The 20589-nt window shown below is 54.0% G+C and overlaps 9 protein-coding genes across 9 annotated transcripts; 7 read left to right on the top strand and 2 right to left on the bottom strand.

The window, feature by feature from the left end:
- Positions 1-856: 856 nt before the first annotated feature.
- On the top strand, positions 857-1337 carry CLAFUR5_02183 (uncharacterized protein; the record flags this gene model as incomplete). The annotated part of the gene is made up of 2 exons (XM_047901331.1): positions 857-968; positions 1018-1337. The coding sequence occupies 2 exons, from the start codon at positions 857-859 to the stop codon at positions 1335-1337; spliced, it is 432 nt and encodes a 143-aa protein (XP_047756034.1).
- Positions 1338-1541: 204 nt separating this feature from the next.
- On the bottom strand, positions 1542-3167 carry CLAFUR5_20139 (uncharacterized protein; the record flags this gene model as incomplete). Its single annotated transcript, XM_059462976.1, has 3 exons — positions 1542-1702; positions 1801-2573; positions 2656-3167. The coding sequence occupies 3 exons, from the start codon at positions 3165-3167 to the stop codon at positions 1542-1544; spliced, it is 1446 nt and encodes a 481-aa protein (XP_059318881.1).
- A 398-nt stretch (positions 3168-3565) lies between these two features.
- On the top strand, positions 3566-4587 carry CLAFUR5_02182 (uncharacterized protein; the record flags this gene model as incomplete). The annotated part of the gene is made up of 2 exons (XM_047901330.1): positions 3566-3625; positions 3700-4587. 2 exons carry the CDS (start codon positions 3566-3568, stop codon positions 4585-4587), a joined length of 948 nt encoding a protein of 315 aa, XP_047756035.1.
- Positions 4588-5138: 551 nt separating this feature from the next.
- CLAFUR5_02181 (Cystathionine gamma-lyase) lies at positions 5139-6454 on the bottom strand (the record flags this gene model as incomplete). The annotated part of the gene is made up of 2 exons (XM_047901329.1): positions 5139-5342; positions 5399-6454. The coding sequence occupies 2 exons, from the start codon at positions 6452-6454 to the stop codon at positions 5139-5141; spliced, it is 1260 nt and encodes a 419-aa protein (XP_047756032.1).
- Positions 6455-8131: 1677 nt separating this feature from the next.
- Positions 8132-9622, top strand: CLAFUR5_02180 (uncharacterized protein; the record flags this gene model as incomplete). The annotated part of the gene is made up of 1 exon (XM_047901328.1): positions 8132-9622. The coding sequence occupies one exon, from the start codon at positions 8132-8134 to the stop codon at positions 9620-9622; it is 1491 nt and encodes a 496-aa protein (XP_047756033.1).
- An 842-nt stretch (positions 9623-10464) lies between these two features.
- On the top strand, positions 10465-11837 carry CLAFUR5_02179 (uncharacterized protein; the record flags this gene model as incomplete). The annotated part of the gene is made up of 2 exons (XM_047901327.1): positions 10465-11756; positions 11810-11837. 2 exons carry the CDS (start codon positions 10465-10467, stop codon positions 11835-11837), a joined length of 1320 nt encoding a protein of 439 aa, XP_047755181.1.
- A 320-nt stretch (positions 11838-12157) lies between these two features.
- CLAFUR5_02178 (Ankyrin repeat-containing protein) lies at positions 12158-12850 on the top strand (the record flags this gene model as incomplete). The annotated part of the gene is made up of 1 exon (XM_047901326.1): positions 12158-12850. One exon carries the CDS (start codon positions 12158-12160, stop codon positions 12848-12850), a length of 693 nt encoding a protein of 230 aa, XP_047755180.1.
- Positions 12851-13654: 804 nt separating this feature from the next.
- On the top strand, positions 13655-15348 carry CLAFUR5_02177 (L-fucose-proton symporter; the record flags this gene model as incomplete). The annotated part of the gene is made up of 6 exons (XM_047901325.1): positions 13655-13739; positions 13798-13836; positions 13892-14411; positions 14468-14584; positions 14632-14826; positions 14877-15348. The coding sequence occupies 6 exons, from the start codon at positions 13655-13657 to the stop codon at positions 15346-15348; spliced, it is 1428 nt and encodes a 475-aa protein (XP_047755185.1).
- A 221-nt stretch (positions 15349-15569) lies between these two features.
- Positions 15570-18609, top strand: CLAFUR5_02176 (Nucleoporin NUP84; the record flags this gene model as incomplete). Its single annotated transcript, XM_047901324.1, has 2 exons — positions 15570-17835; positions 17885-18609. 2 exons carry the CDS (start codon positions 15570-15572, stop codon positions 18607-18609), a joined length of 2991 nt encoding a protein of 996 aa, XP_047755184.1.
- Between the last annotated feature and the right edge of the window lie 1980 nt (positions 18610-20589).

The raw sequence follows: 20589 nt of genomic DNA, 5'->3' as shown, positions 1-20589 counted from the left end.
TTGCCCAATATAGCATCGCCAGCCCAATGTCCGCTTGTGAACGCGTCTTGTATTGTTTAGATTTCGACAACAACGCCTCCTGATTGATTGGCGTGCTGAAGATCAGCGCCACCGCAACCGCACGTTAGGTGCAAAAGTGCCATGTCTGCGTTTTTGGCTCCAGTGTGCACTGCTATCGCGATATGCGTGGCTCTTGGATATCGACGCTAATACCGTGAACAAGCGATTACCATCATGCTCAGACTTGTTCGTGACAGGACATGAAGTGCGGAGCATGTCGACTGAGGGGTGGAGAGTTCGTTCCTTCAGCGGTCCTGGGGTCGCCTCCAGGACGAAGGATGCCGTCGATTCCTTATTTGCTGTACTAGAGACGAGGCGTCGATTAGCTCGATAGTCATCCACAGTGATCATGGAGAAGTCCCTTCAGAAAAGACATCGACACTTGCTCCTGTTTCGAGAAAAATTGTTACGAAAGAGCCACGGTGAGTGATGTGGTCAACGAATAGAAGCTCGCGAGCGTTTCCGGAAGTGTCGCAAGAGCCTTTTAGGGCAACGGGCGTGCTCCGGCGCATGGTCTTGGCCCACGATGCAGAGTGAGGCCCATCATGCGTCGTTCTCGTCGGTGGTTGATGATAGTTGATGTCGATATTGATGTTTGAGGACGAGAGTCGTAGACAGAGTTCAAGCATGATGCGTCGCATTCACTCCCAATTAGTCAGCACCGAGATTCAGCCGGACCACATGCTCTATCGCTTGCATGGATCCCTGCCAGGGCTGAAGGAAGTTCATCAACATAAAATTGCCAAACTGTCAACCTTTGTCCCGGCAGGAAGCCCCAGGTAACACTCGATTTATCATGTCTCATCTCCAATACTACGCATACAAAGGCACCGGCGAACGAAACCTCAAGAACATTGGCTACAATCAGGCAGTCCGAGTTGGCGACCTCATTGAATGCTCTGGTCAAGGTGTATCACCTTTACTTTCCATCTCAGCTTTCGACTAACCCCCAAGCAGGCGGCTGGGACACAGAGACTGGCGAGATCCACAAAGGGCTCAAAGAGATCAACGCTCAGATCGACCAAGCCTTCCAAAACGTGGACATCTGCCTCAAGGATGCTGGTGGCAAGGGCTGGTCACAAGTCTTTAGAGTCAACTCATACCACGTGCCGCTCAACGACGAGGCGATAGAGGCGTTCACGAGGAACTTTGAGACGTGGATGCCAGATCACTCACCTCTCTGGACTTGTCTCGGCGTGACAAGGCTTGGGCTTGATGATACGAGAGTGGAGATTGAAGTCGTTGCGCATGATTCGGACGGTGCGAAGACTGCTTAGAGATAGACGTAGAGTGGGCCGCATGGCAACATTCACGGCGATGATGGACTCCACGAACGACAGCACAAGGTTACATGTAAAGCCCAAGGCTCTTCGCTGTACAGCCATCAGACTATAAGCATGTCAGAGCAAGTCTTCAGGAAATCGCTCACATCACGACTGTTTCACTGAAGATCAGCAAAGACCTCCTCATTCTGCAATGTCTCAAATCTCCTGAACTTTCAAGTCCTCTTCCGTCACCTCGCGCCCAGCACAGAACTTGTAGATCTCCTTCACATCGGCCATGACAGCCAAAGCCATTGCCTTACCGAAAGTATTCGTCTCAGCCATGTACGCAGCACTCGCCACACAGCCAATGAGGCTTCCTCCAGGTCACTAAAATTGGCCCGGATGTGCTGGAGCAAGCGCGGGTTGAGCTTCACAGCTTGCACCAGCTCGAAGCATGAGCATGAGCCGTGCGTACTTCTACCCCTGCCTTCTTTGAGCCTGGTGACGATACTCTGATCTTGCTGACTGAGCTGATCGAAAGGGCAGGCGTCTTGAGATAAGTTGACGAAGAAGCTGGAGATTGGGAGGTATGGGATATCGATCTTAGGAGGTGGTGGCGGAAGTTCGTCGACTTTGGGTTCGGCTGCACGTGCAAGTGCATGAGCGACGACTGTGTCGTGCCACTTCTGCAGCACTTCCTTGTTGATTGCGGTCACCTTACGGTACGGCTGAAGAGCATCCTCCCGAGGTTTGAAGCCCGTGACTTTGAGGTAGAGCATCTTCAGATCGTTGAGGAACACGAGTCTGGTACCTTCTTGCACATCGCGTTCGGCCATCTCCGTCTCACTCGGCTCCTGGAGCCATGCCGGGTGCACATCTTCGTCCAGCAGCTCAGCTGCGGTCGCAAATGCGTGTGCTGGCTGCGAGTGAAGCTCGAGATCGCTCTCGGCCTGAGCAATAGCCAGAAGTAGCACAGACTGCATGTGAGGGGAATTGGCGACAACAAAGTCCAGGAGGCGAGGGCTTTGTGCTACCGAGGTCAGCCATTCTCTACCCGCGGTGCCGCGAACTGCTGTTGTGATGATCGGCTTGGTGACAGTAGTCATTTGGTTGAAAGAGGCTCGGTCGTGATCCTCGATGTTGTAATCTGTCCCGTTCGAATTGAGAACGTGGAAGAGCGGGAGGCCAGGGTCGCAGGCGAAGTTATCTCGTGGATGATCTTGTCGAGGGCATAGTCGAGCTCGGCGTCTGCATTAAGGTCAGTCCGCTATGAGTGCAAGTGGATCACAGATCACGCCCTCAGCTCGAGGCAGTTAGCATACCTTGGTACTCCATGGGTTCCTCCGTGTACTGAGCCCGCAGAGCCTCTTCTTCCTCCCACCTGGCCTTAGTCGCTGCTTTTCGTAGCTTGATGCGCGTTCGCCTGTTCCTCACCGCCAGCTCTTCAGCGGATCTGCCACGACGATTTAGACGTCCTGTCAGAGCGACGCCTGCTTTCTTACGCGCCTCATGGATTTGCTTCTTGTGCTCTTCACTGACGCTGGTAGGCAGCGGGAAGCCGTGCACTACCAAGTGTAGATCTCGAATCGCGTCGGAGTTGATGTCGCTCGGCGAGAGGCTGTTCTGGGACTTGCTCATGCCAACGGGCTGCGCCTCGTTGTTTCCCTGGTCGATGACAGTCCTGAGCTGCTGCACAACATCGATCGGCATATGCTGCTCGTGCGCCTGCTCTTGACTCTCAGAGTCTTGTTGACTGGTTCCAGTCGGCAGTAACGCCTCGCGGTTCCGCTTGCGTTCTTTCTTCGAGGCGTGGGAGTTGCGATTGCGCGGTGTCCTGCCCATGATGACGAGTGGGACTGTACTGCAACGTGCTGTTCAGTCGCAAGTTGTGGTGTGATGTTATATCAGTGTGGCAAAAGAGAGATCAAGTGTCAGGATGAGGGTCGAACGTGTGAAGTTGCCGGATTAGTGACGCTAGTAAAGTTCATTCACTTCGAAAGTCGACATGTGATCCATCCGCGTCAAGTTTGAGCGTGGACGTCATTCCGCAGTGTGCACTGACCAGACAATCTCCACGTCGCAAGCCTAGGACGTTCTTCTAGTCACGTTCTCTCATCTGCTGTCGACTATTTTTCGCGCCGCCATCTAGCTGCCACTTCGGACACATCTGGAGATTCCAAGTCCAGCTAACACGCATCAAGTCGCGCACGTCAGCTGGCCTCAGACCACGGCGAGTCACTATGGACGCTCGAATCCATCATCGGACGACCAACGTAGCGCCGATGCTTTCCAGGCGAATGGTAAGGATGCGGTGCTGGCCGAGTCGGACATGTCAATGCCGACAACGGCCGACTACCAGCGCCTACAGTAACAGCTGCTCGAGTGGCACTTAGTCCCCGCCAGAAGCGTCCGTACCTCCTCGGCTGCTAGCTCATTGGTCTTCACCGATACCGAGCATGCGGGTATTGCTCTAGATCTCGAATTCTTGCAGCGCATGTGGCAAGGCCAAGCTCTCGAGAGGATCGATCTTCCACCCGTCCTAGCTCACATACAGGGTCAGGAGATCTGGATCGCAGGAAGAGCTGAGCCAGACGATCTCGAGCACTTGAGCGAAATCATCAGCAACTCACCGCTGGTCTCTAACTACACAGTGCACGTCGTGGCTCGCTACTCTCTGCGCCAGCTCGAGATGTCGCCCGACTCTGCACAGCCTCCGGTACATGCATGGAGTAGTGTTACCAAAGCGGACCTCCAGATTCACAGCACCAGAGTTCGGTCAAGGCGTAGACAACTATCGAAGAGGGACAAGAAGCGACATGTGCCAAAGTGGGCTCAGCCCCGGCAGCCGGCGGCAGCCAGACCACCACCATCGGACATCAGTTTCATGCACATCACCCAGGAAGCCTGCACGGACTACAAACAGCTAGCAGCACAGGAGAGGAGCATCGTCGACAGAACAAAGCACAAAGGCAAAGGAATGCCGAAACTGTGCCGTGCCTCCCACGGTGGCCAGCTGATCAATGTACTCCCGAGGAGTCCTCGCCTTCTCTCATACATGAAAAACAACTTCGAGGTCTTTAAAAAGAGTCTGCTCATGGCAATCGTCCTTGCTGAGCGGGACGTGAAGCCGGAGGATGGACCTGGTAGCCATCGCACTGCACTTTTACGGCACCTGAGAGAGGTGTTCGTACACCGTAATGATGGACAGCCCGGTGAGGAGGAGCTACAGAGGTATCGGGCTATTTTTGCGGGAAGGAGGTGATGGATTCGGCGTTCATTGTGCGCTCTGTTGACGAGGACGACTGTTCACAAGCTGCAGAAGATCCAGATGTTGTTAGATGAATCGAAACTACACCAGAGCACCCGAGGAAAGAGTGGCCGATGAGAGTAAACTAGTCTTAGATTACTGCAAACACGAAGCCTGAATCGAGAAAAGGCGATGAAAGTCAAGTTCGTCTTGTCTCGTCTCGTACCTGATCCATGATCAGAGTTGGGGATGTCGAGCTGAAATTATGAAGTGAATTCGTGTAAGGTAAGCAAATAGAAGGTCGAACGAAGTCGGGGAGCTGACAGGCCAAAGCGTTCCTGTGAGTCATGTAGTCAAGTCCATTCACTCTTGCGAAATTTGGCTCGTGATTTGGCTCGTGATGTAGTGACTTCCTGTTAACCAAGTCCGCGGCGCACAGTTTGATGCAACAATTTCTCAAATTCTTCGACCTAGCTAAGGGTATCGTCGTCCTGCTCGGACGTAGGCCGGTGGAGGCAATGATCTATCGCACCTCCAATATCATGAGCGGTCCACAATCCTCAAACCTAGTGCTTGCCATTCGCAAGCCCGTTCGAGATCTTGGGTCCCACAATCACCTTCTCAAGCGCCTGGAACACATCCGCCTTGAGGTCCTCAATGTCCTCAACACCGCAAGATACTCTGACCAGATCCTCGAAGACGCCTGCTGCCTCTCGCTGCTCTTTGGGGATGCCGAGATGTGTCATCGATGCTGGGACTTCGACGAGGGACTGTGAGGAAATCGTTAGCACAATGTCCACTGCTGTTAGGAGACTTGAAAGCTTACCTCAATACCACCCAGACTCTCAGCCAATGTGAAGATCTGCGTAGCCTCACAGAATCGATCTGCCGACTCTTTGCCTCCCTTGATGCGGAAGGACAGCATACCACCGCCCATACCATCCCGATGCTGCTTGATGGCCACTTTACGCTGCCTGTGCGAGTTCAAACCCGGGTAGTTGACAGCAACCACATGCGGGCTTGCCTCGAGCGCCTCAGCCAAGATCTGAGCGTTCTTGCTAGCCTCACGTGCACGCAAGTGCAGTGTCTTTACACCTCGATGTGCCAGCCAGCAGTCGAATGGACTTGGAACCGCACCAATGGCGTTCTGCAAGAATTTTAGACGTTCGAAGAGCTCATCCGAGTTGAAAGCAGCCACACCCATCAGGACGTCCGAGTGACCGTTGATGTACTTGGTCACACTGTGAACCACAATATCCGCGCCGTGCTCTAGCGGGTTCTGAATGTATGGCGACATGAAGGTGTTATCCACAACCACCATAATCCCACTCCTGTGTGCAATGTCTGCAATGACCCTAATATCCACCAGCGAGAGAGTAGGGTTGGAAGGCGTCTCGATCCAGATCAGCTTCGTCTCGTTCGTGATCAGCTCCTCAATATCCAGCTCGATGCTGGGTGAAAAGGTAACGCGGACGCCATGTGCAGAGGCGACCTTGGTGAAGTACCTGTGGGTGCCACCGTACACGTCCGAGATGGACACGACGTGGCTACCGGCTGCCAGACTCTGCAAGATTATGGCGGTTGTCGCTGAGCCGGAGGCGAATGCCAGGGCGTATTTTGCCTTCTCTAACGCTGCTATTGACTCTTCGAAGGCCCATCGGTTCGGGTTGGAGGATCGTGTGTATTCGTGGTCGCCGATCGGCTTGCCGACTGAGCTTTGTGCGAAGGTTGTGCTCAGGGAGATGGGCGCGATGACGGCTCCCGTCGAGGGATCATGGTGAGAACCAGCGTGTACGGCCAAAGTACCGAACTTGTGGACTGGTGAAGGTGCTCGTGGCGGCGTATCTATTGGGCCGTGGCCATTGCTCTCAAAGAATGTCATGGTAGGCGACTGTGCTTTCGTGTGGCGATTGGGTGCTGTGAAAGTCCGTGAGACTGCTTTTCCAATGCTATGGCTCCGTCAGGGTAGTGGGTCTGATGGATCGCGGGGTAGCGTTGGTTGGAATGGGGGACTGTTTCTCGTCGCGGCGATGGGACGGTGATATATAGGTACCCGTGAAAGGGAGAGTTGATTACAAAGGTGGTGATGAGGTGAGCGGTGTACAAGGCGCGAGGAACAATGATATATTGCTCGACGCCTTTCTGCGATGGCGTGCTTAGAAATGACTTTGCATCATCAAACAAGCGACGTGCCGAGGGCGAGCGAGCCGAGAAGTCAAATAGTAATCGATATCGACATCGATATCCATATACCCTTCAATGCCTCGACAACGATTCAGACATATTTTGAGAGATGCGCCATGTACAACGCGCCTCAATAATGATCGCACCCGAAAGTCCCATGCAAGTACAAGTATGCCACACCGCGGTCTCCACGTCCGCGTGCTACTGCCCGAAGTGTGCTAGATCAGCCTTACGATGCATTATCACCAAGCACGCCATCTGTCCCTGAGGTGGCTTGACATTTGCGTGTGCCAGAAGGATGATCCTTGCGCTCAATACGAATGTCTTGACCTGCGAATGTTGCCACGGACAGTAGTGTATAACACATCTCACCTCAAGAATGCAATGCTGATGCATAAGACAGCCACGATGCGAACCATGCTGCATCCCGGCCGCCTGCCTCAATAGCAGTCGCCATGCATGGTTGCTGAAGGTACGTACCATGTCGTGGGGTGATGGTGTCGTCTCGCGAGCATGCTGTCGATGACCGCTTGGGAGATTCCATGAAGCAGGCGTCTGCTCCTAATGGGATTTCATGGTGTTTGGCAAGAGTCGGGTCCTTGCTTGCTTACCGGGTGGCTGCATATGTGGGCGTAACTCGAGTGGTCTGCTGTGCTACTTGGACCATATTGTTCACAATGGCATGCATGGAGCAGCATCACTTCTTTATCATCATCCCTTTGGCGGTGGTGCCACTTCCTCTGGGCTTGCAACGGCAACGCCTTGCATCTTTCCAGTCCACCGTGTGCTTCGCACGGACCTCGCTCTCCCACACTATCAAAGTCGTCAAATGTCGGCCTTGGATGCAGTGGTCGAGGGAAGATGCAGTAGATATAGGATGGCGTAGCGGAGGCTTGCGACACACCGAAACTCTGATCCTTCCAGATCGACGTGCGGTCCGGGCCAGAGAAACACGGCCTCTCCTTTCGTTGCACACGCGTACTCTCTCCTTTCGTTTCATCACCAACTCCAACAAGAAACGGTCAGCGAATCGCGTAAATCGACCACCTGAGGCTGAATCACGACGCAAGGTTCAACTCCCAGGTGACGTGGAGTGGAGGCAGTGTTTCGCCATCTCAATTTGCAGCAGAGCCTCATCACCTGCACTGTGCACACATCGCCGACCCGTGGGACCCCTTGTCCCTGCCGGCATTGGCGGCTTGCCTAATCTCATCAAGATCCGCCGCCACGGCGTGAGAGGGCCTGGTACATTTGTTTCCCTTGTCGTACACGTAACCTTGCGCGATCTTCCTCTTGGCCGATCTCAAAAGGAAACATCCATCAAACAAAACAACACAGCACAAATGCACCACCTGTTGGACACGACTCTGCGACGATGCCGCCGGTGAGGATCATACAAGTGCTAGTGGCTGCAGCGCTCGTATCTACATGCGCCTACTTCCTGCTAGTCCCCTCGTGGCCTTCTGCAACACGTGTGTCGCAATGGCAGAAGACGGTGCTTCCCGGGGAAACGCCAAAGAATATCACGCTGGACGTGGAAGTTCTCAAGATTCTGGATGTGCCCGCGACCTTTACGTATTCGCGGCATTGCTTGGTGGCGCGGGAGCAGGCTGGACTTTCACGACAATCGCTTATTCAGATCAATGATGCTTTGTTTGCGCCGTCGAGGACGACGCATATCACTCTGGATGAAGACTTCGTGCCTGATCCTGAGAACAATAGTCTGTTTCCGCATTGCGAAAGCGCGACGCTGGTGGATGTGCCGGAATTCTGGGTTACGCATGCAAGTCCGGATACCAGCGCTCTCATGCTTGGAGTGGCGACTACGTTAAAGCGCATCAGAGAAAGTCTTCCAACCTTTTCTCGATGGCTTTCGAATACTGGGTCGCCACTGGTGGTGTTATTGGTCGATCAGAAGAATCTGGAAGATGGAAAGGAAAGGATCGAGGTTGTGAAGACCGAAGCTCAGGCCTTGAACATCGAACTCATATTGGAGCCATATCACAACACATTTTCGCATGATAGCGAAGGGCTGAAGAATTTTGGACTGGCCACGGTACTTCACAAACGGCGTAGACCTACGACACAATGGTTTGGAATCATCGACGATGACACCTTCTTCCTATCGCTGCCACGGATGATGGAAGCACTGGGTCCTTACGATCCAGTAAAGCCATGGTATATCGGCTCTCTAACAGAAGGCCACACTCGTGTCGCACAGGAAGGATTCAAGGCTTGGGGAGGAGCAGGGTTCTTCATATCACCACCGCTTATGAAGACGCTTGCAGAGCATGCAACAGATTGTACGCCACTGGATAAGTTCTTTGGTGATATCCTTTGGCGAGACTGTATCTTGGAGGTCACATCTCCCACCGTCCACCTGACTGAGCTGCGTGGACTGAACCAGATGGACCTATGGAACGATCTCTCGGGCTGGTACGAAGCAGGCTTCAGCCCGATCCTCACCGTCCACCATTGGAAGAGCTGGCACTTCTTCCCCATCGCGACCGCTCACGTAGTCACAGATGTAGCTGGACCTGACTCACTCTTACAGCGCTACCAATTCGGCAACAACACCATCTTCACGAATGGCTACAGCATCGTCGGATACCCGTATGGCCTGCCGGATCTGAACCTGGTGGAGCTGACGATGACGGAAGACGTTAATGTGAAGAGGCCACCTGAGAAGCTCGAGTTCCATCACAGCATGGGCAATACTAGGCCGGCGCTGGAGGTGGGCAAGGAGAAGATTAGCTGGGAGTTTGCGCATGCTGTTAAGATCGGAGATGGTCTTGTGCGGCAGTTCTATGTCAAGAGGCAAGAGGATGATGTGAGTGTTGTGGAGATTGACTGGACTTCTGCGTGAGCGAGGAGCAGGTATTAGGTCGCGAAGATGACACGCCTGGGCTGCTGTGGCAGACCCAAGGATCCACAAGCCGAACGAGCTCGTCACTGAGCTGGGCCCGAGTCGCAGAGCGGACATCGGGTCCACGAGGGCCAACTGTGGCACGTAAAAGCGTGCCGGCCGTGAGATGTCTACGGCATCGAAGAGCGCAGCTGAGGAGCTCACCAAAGCTTGAGACTGCGAGAGAGAGCCTGGATGAAGCGCAGTTGGATTGAGCCCTCGATGGCATATAACGATACCCAATATGATAGAGGCAAGCATTTGAGCGTTCTCGCGGCATAGGTCTAGGCGTTTGTACTCAGATATCTTTTGTACTTGTGATATTGATCACCATCGACGTATCACTTCGATCTGAAGCCATCAGCAATCTTCCATCGTAGCGTGGCGCGTACACGTGTATTACCAAAGTTTCACCATTTTAGCCGCATTTGTACCCTTCGCGGTCCCAACCTCAGTAACATGAAAGTCGCGATCGCCTTGTCCCTGAAACTGTTTGCCGTACACATTGTTCGTCTCTTCTTATCATTCTTTTGAACGTGTTGAGTGTTTGTCGCGTTACTCGCTTGAGCAAGGGACGATTTGCATACGGGCCCGGAGTCGAGCCAGTGAGCCATTACGAATCGCGAGACAGCCCTCAGCTCAGCAGCTGGAAAGGAGACGACGACTATTCAGCCCGCCATATTTATTACTGCAGCGTGCTGCTCACCACCTGATGCGCCGTTCTTTCGACAGCTGATCAGAAGCCCTTCTCACAATCGCATGGCCACACCTTGAGAATCGGCAGGAAACGGTGTGCGACAAAGATGTCTTGGGTCCCCAGATCAAGAGCACTGCTCTTCGCGGCGGTGCTGCTATTTGGCACATTATACTTCCTCCGACAATGGTCAGGTACAGCGACCACTGCCGCGATTCCCACAACCGGCGTGACACGTCCTCACACGCATGCGAGCAACCCTACGAAACCCTCAGATTGGACCTTCAAAGCCGACCGCGATCGAAACAACCACTCCCTCACATCCGATCAATGCCTACAAGCATTCCCAGATCTATACCGCGAAATCGACCGATCGCGGGCGTACTGGAAGGACAGATTAGGAGATGCGAAGATCACGGAAGAGAACTATGGCTTGAAGTGGAGTAGTGATGGAGGCTTGCGCGCGATGATCTGGGAGGGACAGCTATACGTCCTCGAGTCGCGAGGGTTGAACCATTTCCTGCATTGGAAGGAGCGATCGCAGGCGACGCTTCACAATATCCAGCGCGCAATCACTGGTGCGCGAGAGCCGATACCGAATATTGAGTTCAGTATCAAGATCAACGATAACATTGAGCTGACGGAGGAGCACCCGAATGCTACGGTGTGGAACTTCAATCGCAATGTTAACGACAAGGCGATGGAGCAGGTCTGGCTAATCCCGGACTTCAACTTCTGGAGTTATCCGCGAGTAGCATCTTCCTACGGCGAGTACCAGCGACAAGCCATCGAGATGGGAGAAGACTACAACTCGAAGAAGCCGAAGCTTGTCTGGCGCGGCACAACCGACTTCAACCCCGAAATCCGCCTCAAACTCATCGAGCAAAGCGAAGGCAAAAGCTGGTCCGATGTCCACAGGGTCGCGGAGGATGTGCATGACGAGGAGGCGACCAAATACCGCATCACAATGCCCGACCACTGCAAATACAAATTCGCCGTCCACACCGAAGGCACCACCTGGTCCGGCCGTCTCAAATACCTCCTCAGCTGCCACTCCACCATCCTGATCCACCCCCTCACCTTCACGACCCACCTCTATCACCTGCTGGAGCACGAAGGTCCCAACCAGAACTACGTCCTCGTCGACAAGGCGTGGACAGAATTGCCTGGGAAGATGGATGAACTGCTAGCGGACAACGCCAAGGCGAAGAAGATTGCCGACAACGCGGCGGCCAAGTTCAGGGATCGGTATTTTACGCCGGCGGCGCAGATGTGTTATTTTAGGCATTTGTTTCAGGTGTGGAGTGAGGTGACGGCGCCGACGAGTCCGTGGACGGAGACGACGCATGCGGATGGGACGAGGAGTAGGGAGTGGAGGGGGATGGCGTATGAGGAATATGTGTAAGTTGTGAGCGTGCAAATTTCCATTGGACGACTGCTAACGCGTGCAACAGATTCCATGATAAGGGGTACAATGATTGATCGAGTGGCATGGAGGTCACATCGCGGCCGACGGTCTTTTGTGGCTGTGGAGAACTTGTACAGAAGTGTGGAAGTGATGGTTTGGATAGAGTCGGATTCTAGCAGGGCGTCAGGAGTCATGCAAGATGTCCAAGAGCATCATCAGCATCGATATCGTGCTTATAGTGGACCAAATATGATCCCAAACCAAAGAATTGGCCCAATGCCACGACTTTCTGCCACACTCAGCAAAATCTCGCTTACGCACCTTCCCAGATTCAAGATTCGCCTCTCGGTATTTCTTTGACACAATCGACAACCAAATAATCCCAACTCTTACTATGGCGCAAACGCAAACTCCGACAACAGACCTCCTCCTCAACCTCGCAGCCGAGCACCCAGACCGAGTCCTACAACAACTCCAGTCCCACCCTCACTTAGCCTCGAAACAGGACGCACACGGCTACAGTCTAGTCCACGCAGCGGCTTCGTACGGACACTCTGACCTTCTGAGAGCTTTGATTCGAACTTACAATGTGGATCCAAATATCAAAGACGAAGATGGCGAAACGGCCCTTTTCAACGTCGAGGAAGTGAAGTTGGCGAGGGAATTAATTGAACTCGGCACAGACCCCAGTGCCAGGAACGATGAGGGCCAGATCGCGGCCGAGAAGTTGGATGATGAGGATGAGCAGCCTGATGTTGCTGCTTACCTCAGATCACTCACTGTTGGTCCTCTCGTTGCTGATCTTTCCGAGGCTGCTACGAATGGTGCTGGCGTGCATCCACCCCCTCCAGTACCGCAGGGGATGCAAGTTAATGTGGGGACTATGGCGGCTGATGAGGCTGGAGAAGCGCCGGATCCGGAGTTCAGGAGGAGGATTGAGGAACTTGCGGCGAGGGAGGATTTTCAGGATGAGGCGGGGCAGGCGGAGTTGAGGAGATTGGTGGAGGAGGCGGTTTCGGGGGTGAGGGGAGGGGAGGAGGGGCAGGGGAACGGGTTGCCGCCGAGTTCGAGGCGGAGGGTCGACTGAGGAAGGGGATCGGGTTTGGTTTCAGGATCAGAGGAGTTGAGCTTAGAGGTGAGATGCCGGGGTGGTGTGTGGAATTGAACGCACTCTGGACTTTGGACCATCCGATCGTGTACAGCCGAATCCGCTGCAGCGAGCGATTTGAAGTCATGTCGACGCAGCCAAGAGGGTGGACATGCAGCATATGCTGTCAGACACCAGCAAACTGGCCAACTCCAGATACATCGTCTTGGCAGACACCACATGCTCTAGGACCAACACCTTCGGCTCGCGAAACCTCGCATACACCACGTGCGAAGAAAAATCGAAACACCAACTACCGCATCACCAGCAATTCTTCCAGCAATGCTCCATGCATCACAACAATCCAATGATGGCAATTGTCGTAACCTTGATCACCCTTCGCGCCACTTTAACCCGAACGCCTAATCGCACTGCGTGCGGGGAATGCTGCAACTCACCCACACGATGCTACTTCACTAGCAAGGTTTCCACTCCGCGCGGGGGAGAAGGATTGGTTGATCTGGGGGGTGCATGGACGGTGCATGGTTGTAACATCGATGATGGTTCGAGGTTTGTACAGACCTGCACTGTACCCTCGTGCGTTTTTGCGTTAGGGTAATTGACGGCATATGTAACATCAGCAGCATTGATCCGGATCTGCACAGCTTTCTTTCTTCTCTGCTGTCTGACCTTCCTGTCTGATCATCGAGCCTGAAGGCTACGAAGAGAGTGAACACTGTCCACTGCAGCATCGACAGCCGCCGACGCTGCCATTGAGAGTTCCTCACACGATCCACCGCCATCATGGCAATCTTCAAGAAGATGAGCCTGAAGACAGGCAACACAACCCGAACGCAAGCGTCGAAACTCACACTCCGACAATCAATCTGTAAAACACCCCAAGGAATGTCATCTCACAGACTCACCGACTAACACCCTTCTCCCAGATCCCCTCTGCCTAGTAACAATCCTCTTCTTCCTCTGGGGTCCGTCCTCCTCCCCTCCCCTTCCCCTCCCGCCACCCCACTAACAACATCACAGGTTTCAGTTACGGCCTCCTCGACACCTTAAACAAACACTTCCAAAACACCCTTGGCATCACGCGCGCTCGCAGCTCCGGCCTCCAAGCCGCCTACTTCGGCGCCTACCCCCTCGCCTCACTCGGCCACGCCAACTGGCTCTTGAGGCATTACGGCTTCAAAGCCGTCTTCATCTGGGGTCTCTGCCTCTACGGCGTCGGCGCCCTAGTCGCATGGCCCTGCATCCTGTACCGCTCCTTCGGCGGCTTTTGCGCTGCGATCTTCATTATTGGAAATGGGTTGGGGGCTCTGGAGACGGCGGCGAATCCGTACATTACGATTTGTGGGCCGCCGAGGTATGCTGAGATGCGGATAAATGCTGCGCAGGCGTTTAATGGGATTGGCACGGTTATTGCGCCGGTGTTGGGGAGTTATGTGTTTTTTAAGGATACGGGGGATAGTACGGAGAGTTTGAGGAATGTGCAGTGGGTTTATTTGGCGATTGCGTGTTTTGTGTTTTTGTTGGCGGTGGTGTTTTATTTGTGAGTTGCTATCCTGGGTGGTGTGAGGGGTTGGATCATGCTGACATGATTGACAGTTCGCCGATACCTGAGATTACGGATGCGGATATGGAGTTTCAGGATGAGGAAGCGAATGCTGCTAGTGACCAGAGCTTTTGGAAGCAGTATCGATTGTTTCATGCGGCTTTTGCTCAGTGAGTCGATCAAGAAGAGATGGAAGATCCATGCTGACAATCTGCAGATTCTGCTATACCGGAGCACAAGTTGCCATCGCATCATACTTCATCAACTTCGCCACTGAGACTGGAAAGACTAGTGCAGTGGGCGCCCAGCTTCTGGCGGGTGCGCAGGGTGCTTTTGCCTTGGGGCGCTTCGCTGGAGTTGCCATCATGAAGTACTGCCGGCCAAGATGGGTATTCTTGGTGTACCTGAGCTTGTAGGTACCTTTCTGACGTTCTGCTCGGCGGACTGCTAACAGACCACCAGATGCATCGTCTTCATCTCGCCCGCGATCGGTCTGCACAACAACGCCGGCATCGCGATGCTGTACTTGACGCTCTTCTTCGAAAGTATCTGCTTCCCAACAATCGTAGCACTGGGCATGCGAGGACTGGGCAAGCACTCCAAGCGTGGCTCCGGGTTCATCGTTGCCGGTGTTAGTGGTGGAGCTGTGGTGCCTCCTGCACTCGGAGGAGCTGCAGATGCATCCAACACAGCAGCGGCTATGTCTGTGCCATTGGCTTTCTTCGCGCTGGCATGGAGCTATTGCTTCGCGGTGAACTTCATCCCGGCTTATAGAGAGCCGATTGATATGCTGAAGGACTCAACATTGGCGGTGGAAACTGCTACGAAGGATGATGAGAGTGGTAGTAATGCTGAGCGGGAAATTGGTGAGCCTGAGAAGGGTGCTGTCACGCGCGTTGAGGGGAACAGTGAGGAGATACGGAAGGTAGAGTAGTGGAGCGTAATGACCAAAGATGCATGTGAAAGTAGTTTTGGAGGGTGAAAGACTCAAGATGAAGGAGAATGTCAAGATGATCTTCATAACTATGGCACGTGCACTCGTGTTTCTCCGCTCGCACGAGTTCGTCAAGCTTCAAGTGCATTCCTCTGATTGAGTTTCATGTTTCCGGCCTCATTCACTCCATTCGCTTCCTCCCCTCGATAAACTTCACTAAAATGGCGCCGGCCACGCGCAGACAAACCGCTGGTGCAAGCAGCGTCAAGAAGGCACCTCCCGCCCGCAAACCTCGTGCGACACGACAAGCACCACCTGCGTCTGAGGATTGGAACTTCATCTCTCGAGGAGGCTCAAGTCGCGAAGACACAAACGACCAAGAGAACCACACGCCCGACTTCGACATGGACGGCCGGAACGGAGGCACGATAGAACCGACTCGCGAACTGCCCGATGTCAACGAAGCGGTGCGGCCTTTGCGCGAGATGGCAGAGAGAGTTGGCGCCGAAGTCGAGTCGTTTGCGGAGACGCTCGACCAGTTCTTGGACAACCTACCGACGCGCAACAAGTTCGATGCTGTGCTGGAGCTGGCGGACCAGTTCAAGGGTTACGCGCAACATGTCGCGACCAGGTTGAAAGAACAACACGAGTCCGCGGCGAGACGGGAGCGTCAGAAGGAGTGGGAGCAGAAGGCCAACATCTCGACACAGACTACTGCGTTTGGAGCGGCATCGAGTACTACGTTCGGGACTACGACGACAGGCAAGACGGCGGAGCAGGTCAGACAGATGCGGCAATGGCAGCAGGAAGCCGACATCTGGGAGCTGTTCCGCATTATGCTCGAGCAACATCACAACCCTGACCTGCGCTCCATACAGCAGGAGAAGGAAGACAAGTTGCGCTCGCTTGGTGATGTGCATCGCTTTACGCCTGAGAAGGACATCTGGGAGCGCTTCCTGGTCGAGGATGATCTGGCTAAAGAGCGCTCGGTGGTGAAGAGATGGCTGGAGCAAACAGCGGAGCACCAAGAGAGCGATATTCCCGGTATCATGGAAGAGCTTGAGAAGAAGGGCGGTGTAAGCAAGGGACTGTGGACCAACGGCTGGGTGCATACACGCGTGAAGATCAAGGGCGAGAAGAGGCTGCGTACCTGGCCAAACAACCCGGGTGCTGCACTGCCCCAGATCACGCGCGCAGATGACGGTGCGCTACTAGTCACGAATCTGGATCCGGATTCCCCTTTGCGTCAAGGACGCAATACTGAGAAGAAGGATGCATTCGCTGAGAAAGCCATATGGATTGCATGCTGGGAGATGTTGAGGCGCGGACAGTCCTGGGAGGATATCAGCAAGTGGTGCAAGGAGCGTGAAGAAGGCTGGCGTGCGCTCAGCATGGGCAACGTTGAACCGTCTGAAGCTCATTCGCTGGCCACATGGCGGAACATGTGTTATGCAGCGTCAACACAAAACGCGGGTCTGGCCAACCCCTACGAAGCAGCGGTATATGGACTGCTTGGAGGAAACGCCGACGCTGCGCAAAAGGTGGCGAAGACTGTTGACGAGAACCTCCACGTCTACTACAGCGCAGCACTGGTTCGGCAATTTGATCTCTACCTCGAGATGCACTATCCTGACAGAGGCCCAAAGAATACCCGGCAGTCTGCAGACCTATCGAAAGACCCGGACACGCAGATCATCGAACTGATCATGCAGCTTCGCAAGAAGCCAACTACAGGGAGGGAAGCTATACAGCCGATGAAGATCATCCAAAGCTACCTGCTTGCCAACGATGTTGGAAGCCTCATCCACACTCTAGGCTTTGCGATCGCCTACACAGCGCGTCAAAGAGGCGAGGCGGACGCCATGATCCTCGACCTCAAGCCGTTCTGGGAAGAGGACAGGAACCAGCCAGAAGCAGAAGTTGCACTGAGCTCACAAACACTGCGAATCGCGACACACATGGGCATCATGATACGCCTGCTTGCCGGTGAGAGGGCCAAGAAAGAGAACCACGAACGCGAAGCTGAAGAGAATGTCTATGTCGCGTATATACAGGAACTTCGAGCAGCCGGCAAGCGTGAGCTCATTCCGCTCTACGTCTCGAGATTGCACGCCAGCAGATACATCATAACGATGGCTGAGATCCTTGGAGACATTACCTCTTCGACGGAACAGAACATGATGCTGAAGCTGATGCGGCAGTACGAGCTCGACATCATCAAGATCATCAACGAGCAATTGGCCTTCCTGATGAACAGTCACATGGCGACTACCCTCGAACCCGACGTACGTCGATCGGCCAGGATATTTGAACCGGCAGACGATGCGACTTTCTATCCAGGTCAGCGCATCATCCATGGCTTCTTCTCAGAAGTGCTTCAAGAAGGAGATGAGGCCATTGTGCGTAGTCTGCGATGGTTCAGTCTCGTCGAGGGATACTGGCAGGATACATTCAGTGCACTTTCATTTGCGCTTCGGAAGTGCTTAGGTAGGTTCGCCTCAACGTGTCGTCCACATCCACTGCTAACAGTCTTTAGTCTCTGGCCGCCTCGCTTGCGCCTCGGAAATCATCAAGGAGTATCCCTACGATACTGTAGCCCTTCGCAAAGCCTACCAAGTCCTCGGCCGCTCCATCAACCCCTTTGACTACGAAGGAGAACCACCGTGTAGCCGATCGACATGGGAGACCCTCAAACGCACATCACGCTGCTACTACGAGCTCGAGATGCTCACCCACGCTCTAGTGGCCTTGGATGACTGGCGCAAGAAGGAAGCAGAATACACCCGCAAAATCCTACGAATGTCCGCCGCGCCCCAAGACCTCAAGACCGCAAAGGACCAAGTCGACTCAGCAATGTCCGACGTCCTAACCCGCAACCTCCTCACCCACCCCGTCACTAGCGACGAAGAGAAAGACCTCCGCATCGTGCGGAGGGAGTACATCCCCGAAATGATCATCGCCTACAACACCGTCCTTCACTCTGCGGGGAACTTGATTACCCGCCACATTCTCGTCGAGAGTATGGACTTGAGCGTCACGGTTGCGAACGATCAGTATGGTCTCAGCGAGATTATCCTGGAAGCGGGTAGAATGCGGGAGCTGATGAGGAGCTTCGCGAACACGGCGAAGGCAATGCTTATCTTGAAGTCTTCGGGGAAGCCGTATAAGCCGAAGAAGGATCGGGAGGGGAAGGATCTGGGGATTTGGGAGATTGGGCCGCAGGGGAGGAGCGCGCGCGAGGGTCAGGACGTCGAGCTTTAGGGAGGCAGGCGGAATTGGTCTGGAGCAGCACGGGGTGGGAGTGAGAGAGAGGGAGTGTGGTGCAGAGTGTGCAACAAAAGGAGCCGCAGCAAGAGCCGCAGCAGGACCTATATTTCTCTTAGTACGGGAATGTAGGTGTGCTGTGATGGACAGTGACGGAAGCGGTATGATTGATGATATGTAGAGCAAGCAGTGGTCGTCAAGGCCAACGAAAATGCAAGAGGAATGCCGCAAACCCACCGACCCTCCAGAGATCGGGGTCTGAACCACTGACTTGCCTTTATTGGAGCCATTCACGAAATGAAAAACGAACGGCACTCTCGATCGAAAGAGGATCCTCAGGCCCAGTACAGTACGTTCTACGCTCGCCAGGTGAAAAGGGGAGAATCGAGTCTCAGGATTTTCACGCTGGATGAAGAGCTTTGTAGCATGATGGAGTAAGAAGCGACGGCTCGCGATGCGAGTGCGACAAGTATGAGTATGAGGTATGGTTTGTAAGATTACCAGAGTGGACGCGGTTCCATCTCAACGATCTCCCCGGTGTCAATGCATTTATTGAGAGGTTGTGTCTACTTGCTCTGGTGAAACGAACGTTGCGGCCTGGGAAGCTCGCCTCGCGATGGAGATGGACTCGGGTCCTCAGCACGCACCTCATCGGGCTTTCAGGTCAGTGCGCAATGGATTGACGTTTTGGGGACGGACTGGGCTCGATCGGATCTTAAGGTAAGGTCAGAATGCCTTGATCGTTGATGAGGTGTCTCACCATGGCAAGCTCGCCTCGCTACAGTGATGTACTACCGACAGTCAGTACCCCAACAAGGTGTGTTGTCAATGGACACCATTCATTCATTACAACCCCAACATTCTCCCGCAAAGACCACTTCAAGCACCATGCAGCAAGCGACGTCTGATTTGAGGTGAGACACAATATGCGAAGACTCCGTGCCGACCTGCCCCGTCAGCGTGTCAAGTTAGACTCCCAGAGGTCAGCGAGTAGAGGCCTGGCCCACTACTCCACACCTCATGCACATGGTGTGCGATACACTGCATGCCGTGTGCTTCGCGTTCCAGGCCGCATTATTTTTTCGTCATGTGACTCTGGAGATGGCCAGTCAGGGTTTGATGGTTGTGATGAGGAGTGCTTGCCGGCACCTATACTGTAGTGATGATGACTCGTTTGATGGGAGATGCGGCACGGCTCAGCGTGGTTTGTCCGGGGATCTGATTACAGTAGCATGAGGGTCACGTCATGGGAATGAGCGTCGGTGATATGGACCATTCTGGTGCCTGTTGAGGATCTCATGGGTGGTCGATTGGCACCATCAATGCTGCTGAACGGCTGAGTTGCGCCACGGCGGCCTGCAAGACACAGGAGTCCCTCATTGTATCAGCAAGCCATATCAATTTGAAGGCCAGATGGCTCGCAGGACGCGGTTAGTCTTGCTGTGTGAGTGCCAGGAAGAGCAACTGCGGAGGTTTTCGAGGGCCACTCATTCTGGGATGCGTCCAATGAGATGTGGTAGACGGCGGTCTCATCTTCGAAGATCCTAGACGTGACAGCCGCCGGAGCAAGGGTACGGACCGTCAAGACCGTTGTGGAAACGTTCAAGTCTTCTTTTTGGTGGCATATGAGCTTGATAGGTTGTCAGATGTTTGGTACAATCAGGCGGCCCGGCGAGACAAGCGACCGCGTTGACATGCGACGGACCGCGTGGTGGAGAGAATGCACTACACATTCATTGTGGATGTGCCGTGCTGTGTTGTCTCCAGGCAGCCTTTTGCTGCAATGTCGGTGTTGAACACGAAGGAGGACTGCTGGGCAAGTGCGATGTGGCCAAAATAGACCCATGCTCGTGCACACGTCCACGCGTGGCCCATGCATAGATTTTGGCGGGGTGAATATGCATGTCGCCGACGAGTTACGACGTTCTTCGCCAGCTACACCTTCTGACCGGGTCACTAATATATCTTACATGCTGC

The sequence above is a fragment of the Fulvia fulva genome, chromosome 1 (genome assembly GCF_020509005.1).
Source record: "Fulvia fulva chromosome 1, complete sequence".
Classification (NCBI taxonomy): domain Eukaryota; kingdom Fungi; phylum Ascomycota; class Dothideomycetes; order Mycosphaerellales; family Mycosphaerellaceae; genus Fulvia; species Fulvia fulva.
This window is presented reverse-complemented; position numbering and strand designations above follow the sequence as displayed.